This window comes from Pelmatolapia mariae, linkage group LG20, assembly GCF_036321145.2.
Source record: "Pelmatolapia mariae isolate MD_Pm_ZW linkage group LG20, Pm_UMD_F_2, whole genome shotgun sequence".
Classification (NCBI taxonomy): domain Eukaryota; kingdom Metazoa; phylum Chordata; class Actinopteri; order Cichliformes; family Cichlidae; genus Pelmatolapia; species Pelmatolapia mariae.
In genome coordinates this window covers 26,735,851-26,745,093 of record NC_086244.1, presented here as the reverse complement: position 1 = coordinate 26,745,093, position 9,243 = coordinate 26,735,851, and the positions used below count along the sequence as shown (strand labels likewise).

At 40.4% G+C, this 9,243-nt stretch overlaps 1 protein-coding gene across 2 annotated transcripts; it reads right to left on the bottom strand.

Moving 5' to 3' along the window:
• Positions 1-644: 644 nt before the first annotated feature.
• Positions 645-6,077, bottom strand: zgc:153867 (uncharacterized protein LOC337226 homolog). Of its 2 annotated transcripts, XM_063463472.1 has the most exons (7): positions 5,980-6,077; positions 5,549-5,576; positions 3,313-3,456; positions 3,037-3,210; positions 2,743-2,820; positions 2,222-2,256; positions 645-1,143 (listed from the first exon to the last, which is right to left on the bottom strand). In XM_063463472.1, the coding sequence occupies exons 1-6, from the start codon at positions 5,980-5,982 to the stop codon at positions 2,228-2,230; spliced, it is 456 nt and encodes a 151-aa protein (XP_063319542.1). In that variant the 5' UTR covers positions 5,983-6,077; the 3' UTR covers positions 645-1,143; positions 2,222-2,227. The 2 variants fall into 2 exon arrangements, with proteins under 2 accessions (XP_063319542.1, XP_063319543.1); XM_063463473.1 differs by lacking the exon at positions 2,222-2,256.
• Between the last annotated feature and the right edge of the window lie 3,166 nt (positions 6,078-9,243).

The window sequence follows — 9,243 nt, the reverse complement described above, 5'->3', positions numbered from 1 at the left end:
AGTGCCTAATGAGGGGAAATAGTTGTGGCTGCTTGTGAGGAAAGTGAAGAAAAGGTCAGGAAGCCACCAAACAGCCTTCGACTGCTCATGTCTGTGCTTTGTCATTTCCTCATTTCTCTGAAAATTTACAGCATGGCCGGAAGAAATATAAAAAACAAAATTTTTTAATGTTTCTAAACAGCTGCTGCAAACAGATGAGATCCTACATTAGAAACTAGTGTCACCGGAAACAAACTCCTGTACAATAATTCTAATTTGGCTCAAGTCAGCAAAAAGGGCTTTTGAAGGCATGTCTTTGGTATAAACTGTAAATTCTGACAGTCAACCAATGCAAGTGTAGTTGTTTACACATTTGCTTAAGAAGTGAAAGATCACTGGTTCGATTCTGGGAGGATACAAAAATCCCTTGGGATTGCACCAGGAAGGGCATCTGGTGTAAAAATCAAAATCAAATGTGTGCAGCTATACGCTGTGGTGACCCCATGTGAATAAGGGAGCAGAATAGAGTAGCTTTCTGCACTCACCGAAGGCTCAAGCAAGACAGATATCAGCAGTAATACTGCCCTCTTGTGTCAGCAGAAAAGAAAATCAATATAGCAAAATATCTTTCACTGTATCATACTAAATCAAACAAAACAACCACATGGGTTCTCAGAAAACATTTATTTAAATGCAGCAACAAAATCTGTTTGAATTCTAAACACAGAAAACTTTTTTTCTGCCTTAGTATGGCTTTAAATACACTGGTTTACCGTACAGTCAGAAACACTTTTATTCAGCCGTAGCAAGTCTTAGCCAATGACACAGCAGGTTGGTGACAGTATATGTATTTTAAAGGTCTTATCTAAAAAAATTATAATAATCAGAAGTTATTGCATAATGATTTATGTTTTCTTACATGATGAAATGCTGCTGCAGGTAATATAAACCCAAATGAATAAAAGTTGGTCACACAGGTGAAAAGGCCTGGAAGCAAAACCTGGATGTTTTGTGAGGAATGTAAAGGCACTTCTTAAATTAAAGATGGAGTAATAACTCATGGAAAGAAGCTAAATGGAAAAAGGGGGTACATGAAAAAAAAAAGAAGAAGAAAAAAGTGGGTTGCTCTTCGTCTTCACCCGCTCATAACCATTCTGACCAGTTCTGCAAAGGAGAAATAAAAGAGACAAATGTGAGTTTCATGGTATCAGTTTTTATAGAGACCCCCTCCAACTACAGCATGTGGAGGTAATGCCCCCTCCTCATCCGGCTTTGCTGAGCCTGGGTGGGAGATGCTGCATTTGGAGGCAGATCTCTCCACATTCTGCTCGCCCAGAGCAAAAGAAGGGTTGAAGAGGGGGGGATGAGAGAAAGAGGTGAAATCACCTCAACCTCCTATTGAGCCAAAGCAACTGGCATTCTAAGATCCAAAAAGAGCTGGTTAGAGAAGCCATCCTCGTTGTATGCTTTCCTCTAGCTGAGAAGAAGAGAAAAGCGAAGAAGGTCAAGGGAGCTACAGTCCAGTTGAGAGACGGCCAGCTACAAATTCAGTTTCCAGTAATACAGAGGAAAGAAACAGTCAGCACAGGAGCGACTCATTGCGATTCTCTTGTTAGTAGAAAAAGGGACTGGTCCACTCTCCCAAAGCTGGTGACTATACCATCTAAAAATGTAAAACATGACTATCTGAAAAGGTACATCTTATATGTGTGTTGCATCTGTGAAAAGACCAGTACCTCTGACACCAGTATAGTAAAGGCCTGTTTAATAGCACCAGTGACATGCAAACGAGATTAGAAGAGCTGCATCATAACCACACCACCACACCAGTCAGTTCGAATGCCTTCGCATCATGGCCACCGGGCTTTTCCTGAATGAGACCAGTCTCTTCCCTGTGTGTCCACCATATCCCCATATATATAGGGGGGAGTCATAGACACATGCAGAGGGCCATGCTGCAGGCCAGGGGCCAAGACAGAGGGCTGCAGGAGAGAGAGGGACAGAAGAGCAGGAGGCTACACATGGGTCAGAGCCTCAAGTAGAAACGAGGAAGACCACCAGGCTTTCCCACATACATCTATGGGTCAAATCTACTTAGCAACAGCGCATTGTCCCAATTTACCAATACAAACAGCGCAACTAAAGCTGACTAGCGTTAGGATGGCCTAATGCAGCTGGATTATCTGGAAACTAAAAGCAGGAAAGCCTGGAGGTGCTATCCAATGGTATACAATGCCCGTACCGGCCCTCAGCCTGACATGATGTGACGAACAAACGCTGTGGAAGAAGAACATTAACACACTGTCAGACGCTGACATTTAAACAGAGCCTCTTACAGAAGTCCATTAAACAGAAGAGGTAATAACAGGTATTAGAAGACGCCAACATGAATGATACGGAGCCCCCTGAAGGGTCACAGGAAGGAATTTTGCAGGGTTACGTTTACGCTGAAGCACAGGAACGTTTCCATTCCTTCAGATCCATATGAACACTTGATATATTTAATAGTACATTTATGTCTATGTGACACTTTACTTTTACCCCTTTCAAAAGGCTCAGTGAAATGGACGCCAAACTCACACATACATAACTTTAAGCTACATTCAATTGACTTTTCAGAAAATGCACAATAACTGAAGTCAGCATAGCCTACACACAATGTCATGCATGAATTTTGAGATGAGTTGAGATGATGACATCCTGTTGCATTAGCTTAATTGTAGCCAGCATCCCATCTTGACCTTTTATATCATCAGCTCTCACCTTCGTAATTGATGCACCCATTTGCATCTTCGTGTCCTGCCAAGAGCGTCTCTACTTCCTCCTCTGTCATTTTCTCACCTGATAAATGGAACATAACAGAAGTAATTTAAAACTTACAAATTAAAATGTTGGAAAGATAAAAATACATTTGCAATTCCCTGGATATCAATTTGTATACCAATTTCAGGAACAATACGCTTCTGGAACTTGAAATCAATGTAAGTAGTGTGATCCCAACCGAGTCCAACATTTCCATTTGAATAGCTATTAAGAAATGATAACAATATAGCTTGCCTAACGTGGTGAGGACATGACGTAGTTCTGCTCCCATTACTGTGCCGTTGCCCTCCTTGTCAAAGACACGGAGTCCCTCCACGAAATCCTCCATTGTCCCCTGATCTTTATTCTTAGCAATGGCCTGGAACATGGGCAGGAACTGCTCGAAGTCTAGCATTTTGGTGTTCATCTCTGCAAAAAAGTAAAAATAAATAAGGCAGGCCTGTGTCAGAGAAGATTCCCTTTTGTCACTGCTGTATGTAACACCCAGTACGTTCAATCTTGTTCCCTCACCCTCAGCCTTGGGGTTGCCCAGGACTTTGAGCACCTCGGCGTTAACCGGATTTTGCCCCAGGGCCCGCATGACATCCCCACACTGGCTGTAGCTGATCTTCCCATCTCCTGTCCTGTCGAACAGCAGGAATGCCTCCTTAAACTCTGCAGGACACACAGACACGTGATAAATTAAAGTATGAACATGAATTATTCAAGACGAGATGTTCATGAGTATGAGCAGAAATGATAAAGAGATAGGAAATGAACTGGAAATGAAAGCGGAAAAGCAACGGATTGGAAAAGAACATGAGAACAAGCAGACTAAAGAAAGATCCTGATTAAGACTAAATTGTAAACTTACAAGTTATCTGGCAAAACAGACAGGCTGCAAAGCACCACACTGACAAACCTGCCCAGCTTTTGTATGACACTCAACGCATGAAAATGTTAGCCAGTCTAGCTAAGATAACTAATCATATTGCGAAAACTTACACTTTACACAAATGAATCTTTGGTAAAGTGTGGTGCAAAGTTCGAAAAAAAAACAAACAACAAAAAAAACCAAAACACTATCTGCACACCATCTGATGATACTGCAACCATCACTTCCTCAAAAACTCTTTACTACAATTACAGTCGATTTACTGCAGTTAATGCCTGCATTTTAAGGGTTTGTGTATTTCCCACCTAAACTATTTCATAAGTTGTGTTCATTCTTAAACAAAGGTTAAAAAGACTCAAACCTGTATTAATACAAGGCATCAAAAGCAGGCAAATCTCTCTAACAGGCAGTGACGTGTTTAGTAATTTTACTAGAAAACAAATGCAACAAATAAACTCAATTCAGCCAACCGCTGCAAAAATGTTAATCGAATAACAGTTTCAGTTAAGCTTCATGCTGATCTAGTATCACCTCTAACAACCTCTAATAACTTTTGGACACCCTTTTAGCTTTGATCAGACACAAAAGACCATCTAGCACAATAGTCTTGGAGGTAGCTTTTGGAACATTTTCTTGCCAATGATCGGAGGAGCTTTATTTAACACCATCACTGTTTGCAACTCCACATATTAATATTGTATACTACTAATGAATAGTTAATAAACCTCTGAGGCACCTAAACCTTCTAAAGCCTTTACATTAAAAAGTATTGAGCATCTTTGTTGCTGCTCAAGTGGAGTCAGCTTTATCAACTGTCAATGATCTAAAATCAGCCATTCTACAGTGTCAAACAGTGAAATAAATGCTTGCCTAAGCTCCAACAATCAGGGAGACACGGAGCATGATTACACAACATCCGGGCAGCAGGCAGTTCCTAATGTTATAGAAAAAAATATTCGCCCCCCCCCCCCAAAAAAAACAAAAAACAAAAAAAAGGCGCAGGCACTGTTGTGGAGTTTTTTTTCCCTGTTCTGAGGAATGTCTCTCTTCCTTTCTCGCCTGCGAGCACTTTTCCCAGCACCATATTTGGTTATTAGAGGAGTGGAGAGAAGGAGGAGGAGAGTGAGAGTAGCTCTGGCCTATTATGTCAGCTATGATTAAACAAACCAGCCCTAGGACAAAACCCATCCACCACTTTATCCAGCACCAAAAATGGGCAGAGTGGAGATGAGCTATTTGGAAGATAGCAGGCAAAGTTTATGGTACACTGACAAAAGCGGGAAAGCCTGCGCTCTAACAGAACAAGACTTGTGAGAGCAAATATGGACTCTGGCCATGATTGGCTTTTCAAAACTTCTGACCACATATAAAATAAAATAAACCAAAACAAAACTGCAACACACATCAAGGCCGGTGAGTAGTACAACATTATGTGCAACTATGGCTGACTTTGACGTACCAAACACCAGTGCAAAGCGGCTATCATACACATTTACGACAGATTTGGCTCCACAACCGACATGCAGATCACACCCTAAAACACTCCGAGATGGCCATCAGTTTAGTGTAAGGCGTTCCCTTTACAATGACTTACCATGAATCTGATCCAGGTTAAATTCAATCTGGAAAAGGACAAGCAGTTGCAAGTGGAAAAAAAGTGATGAAACAGTACGGAAATATAAAAAAGGAGAAACAGAAGGAAAACTTAGGGTCTAAGGCCACGACTGCTACTGCTGCTGTGGCGGACGGAGGACTTAGAGCAGGATGATAGTGGAGGTACAGGGCAAAGTGTCATCTGGAAAAAGCACGGATGAAAGAACACGAAACAGGAGAAATACGATGGGCATGCCACAACACAAAAACAAGACTCACCGAGGATTTGATCTTCTGAGAAGTCAGACTGTTTAAAAAGAAATTAGGCTACATGAAAATGGTTCCTTAAAGCTGTGCAAAGCTCGCTCGCGTTTACATCAAAGGATCTGTGAAATACTTTACAGTTATTTAGATTGCCTGAACTTGCAGATAACATTTCCCACCGTTACCACATTCACTAATGCTTAACCTAAACGCAGTCATTACATTAGTCGACAAGTCGTATAATTGTTAACTTTATCCGCCATTCAAGCTAGTGCTAGCTTATCTAAAGTTGTACTTCCGCTTGCGCCCAGCGGTCCAATTCGGATATTCAAGTTCATCTTAACATCTCTGCAAAGTTCGGCCATTTTCTTAAAAGACTGAAAATAATACCTAACTGCATAACAACTGCGGTAATGCTAAGATGTGAATGAGGGGAAAAAACCCACCATGGCTGTGTCGGCTAAGGTGTGTCCGAGACGACGGCAAACCAAAGAATGTGACGGGTCGAGTGGAAGGTGGGGTGAGAAAAACCAAGCAGGCGTACGTCATCACGCACAGGACGCAGGAACTGACGTCTCGGCAGCTGCCGCGCTCCATATATAGAAACAAAGCTGAAGGTATGGTATGTGATTTACAATACATGGATATGGAGCCTTAGAACGTCTTTAATAAACCATTCGTTTTATGATTAAGGTGACAAGTAAATGGAATAAACGGCTTAGGCCTTAAACCTGATTTTAGGCTAAAAGTGGATTATGATGGTCGGCCTGTCCTTTCCTTTATGGTTATGGTAACGTTATTCACAAATGTCCATTAATTAAAATATAGATTTTTTTTTTTTAATTTTGTTTTTCACATTGGGAAGAATGATGCTATTGTGATGATGTAATGATGTAATGATGTCTGCTGCTTCTTTGCAGGCTGGGTTTAAGCCACATTTTCTTCAAGCCATATTTTGTGGCAAGCCCTCTGTCCCGCACGCACTGTAAAGTTGGACAAACCTTGTTTCAGCTATCTACTCTGCAAATTTTTACAGGATCAACATTTTGCATGATCATAGAATTGGAAAGATTCAGAATTTTTGACTGAGATTAAACTTAAAGGAGTTATTATTTAAGTCGATCATTAATCAATGAGCCACTAGACCCCTTTTAAAAGAAATTATTTTAAGGATGTTATATAACAAAAAACCCTTGCGTGATTTAGCTAAGGGACCTGTATTAATGTTGTGGGTGTCTGGCCATCCAGGAAAGATGGATTTTTTGAGTATAGTAAGATCATGGACTGATGTCGTATCACTTTATAGGTCAAAGACCTTTTTTTATTTCCTAGATGGCGGCCCGGCTTCTTGTCATGTCTGTGAAGTGGGTAACTTAACATGACCCACATATCCTCACCAGCTAAATGGGACAGTCTCACTCTATAAAACAGTGCATGCAGTGGCAACACTTAAAGCATATGAGGATGGCGGCAAAAGCTGGGGCACAAACCAAGCTAAGCTATATTACTGCACATATAAATACATTTTTTAAATTAAGAATGATTGCCTATTCCTGCTTTTAACCTTTTAACATTACAAGCCCACATGATTTTGACTTGTAAAGTTCAAATGTTTTTAAAAAGTGGTCAGGTTAACTCAATTCCTATATCCACTGAGGTTTTTATATCAGCTCGGCCTTGAAAGGACTAAAATCCCCATAAAGCAATGACATTCAAAAGTATTCAAACATCCTGCTGCAATACTGGTTTATATTTGTTTAACAGATACAAACCCTTTTAACATTAATCTTGTAATACCAGAAGGACACAACTGGTGGCTGGGTATTTTACAGCTGACAGTTAAAGTGTAGTGTTAAACACACACTGCAGCTGGTATACACTCACTGGCCGCTTTATTTGATACATCTTACAAGTCCTAGGTTAGACCCTCTTTTTTCTTCAGAGCAGCCTTAATTCTTTGTGACATAAATTCAGAAATGTGCTGGAAACATTCCTCATTTTGACACGTCAGCAGGCATTTGCTGGAAATTTATCAGCTTCACATCCATGATGCAAATTTTCCATTTCGCTACTTACCAAAGGTACTCTGTTAGAATGATATCTGGTGACAGTGGAGGCCATTTGAGTGCAGTAAACTCACTGCCATGTCATGTCATCACTGTCTGAGATGTTCTGAGCTTTGTGATATAGTGTGTTATTCTGTTGGAATCAGCCATCAGAAGATGGATACCCTAAATAAAGGGATGATCATCTGTAATACTCAGGTAGGCTGTGGGATCCAGATTGCCAAGAAAATAACCCCCACACCATTATACCACCACCACCAGCCTGAACTGTTGCTACAAAGCAGGACGGATGAGTGCTTTCACGTTATTCTGACCCTTACTGTTCAAATGTTGAGGCAGAAATCAAGACTCATCATACCAGGTAAAGTTTTTCCAATCTTGTGTTATCCAATGTTGGTGAGCCTGTGTGAATGGTAACCTCAGTTCCCTGTTCTTCTCTGATAGGAGTGGCCCTCGGTGCGGTCTTCTGCTGCTGTGGTGATCTACGTCAGGGTTCCATAGCTTTTGCATTCAGAGATGCTGTTCTACATGCCTCGGTTGTAACAAAGGTTTGGGTAACAACCAGTCTTGCCGTCCTATTGCCTCAAAGCACATTAAAAGTCTATATACTAATACTAATCACCTTTCTTCCCCATTCTGATGCTCGGTTTGAAATTCAGCAGGTTGTGCTGACGATGTCTATAAGCCTAAATGCCTTTAGTTGCTGCCATGTGCTTGCTGATTACACATTAGCAAATAATAAATCAATAAAGTGCTCAGTGAGTGTATGCCACTATGCCAGAATAGTGGATGCAGATAATTGTGAACAATGAAATTAATGCAAAGTAAAATAATGTCACTTTCTAAGTGATCTCATGATCTTTTGACAGAAAAAAGTGATGAAACAGTACGGAAATATAAAAAAGGAGAAACAGAAGGAAAACTTAGGTCTAAGGCCACGACTGCTACTGCTGCTGTGGCGGACGGAGGACTTAGAGCAGGATGACTTTTGACAGAAGAACTTATTGCCTTATTTAACTTTTGAGGGTAAGCTAAGAAGTAAATGTTTACAGATCTTTGGATACAATAACTGTAAAACATCAGAGAAGTATGAGAAGGTCTATTCTTTTGTTTTTTAATATCATTACTTTATCTAGAAAGAAAATAAGAGTTTGCTCACTTTGAATTTCAGTGGTGTTAACTTTCTTTTTGTAGAAATCACTTTTTTGTGGGTGTTGAGATACAGGCAACGAATTTGAATTATCCTTCTGATGACAGAAATAGCACATGCTGTGACAGGAAACTGTCTCTAAGGGGGCCACTCACTGACTGACAACCAGTGCTGCTTTTGCTGTCCCATTTCTTTGATTAGCTTAGATTCTCTCTTGGTCTTTTTAATTAGCTGCACAATTAAAAGAATTTACTTTGCAAATAATTAGAGATATTATTTGGAATAAATTTCATAAGAGACCACTATTATGTATCTTTCACTGAGCTTTAATCTGTTTTCTAAGAGGCATTAATGACATACCGGGTGTAAAACTAGACTGGCTAGATACGACTGCCATTGCTATAGTCATACTTTATGAATGCCCCACATAAGCTCTGTTACAAAAATATGTACTGCAGACAGCCCACTCACCTCCAAAGTACTGGGATCAAACG

Coding starts and splice junctions, on each gene's coding strand:
- zgc:153867 (XM_063463472.1), bottom strand. Junction 3,211..3,312: donor GGGCAACCCCAAGGCTGAGG/GTGAGGGAACAA, acceptor ACTTTTTTGCAG/AGATGAACACCAAAATGCTA. Junction 2,257..2,742: donor TGGGTGCATCAATTACGAAG/GTGAGAGCTGAT, acceptor CTTCTTCCACAG/CGTTTGTTCGTCACATCATG.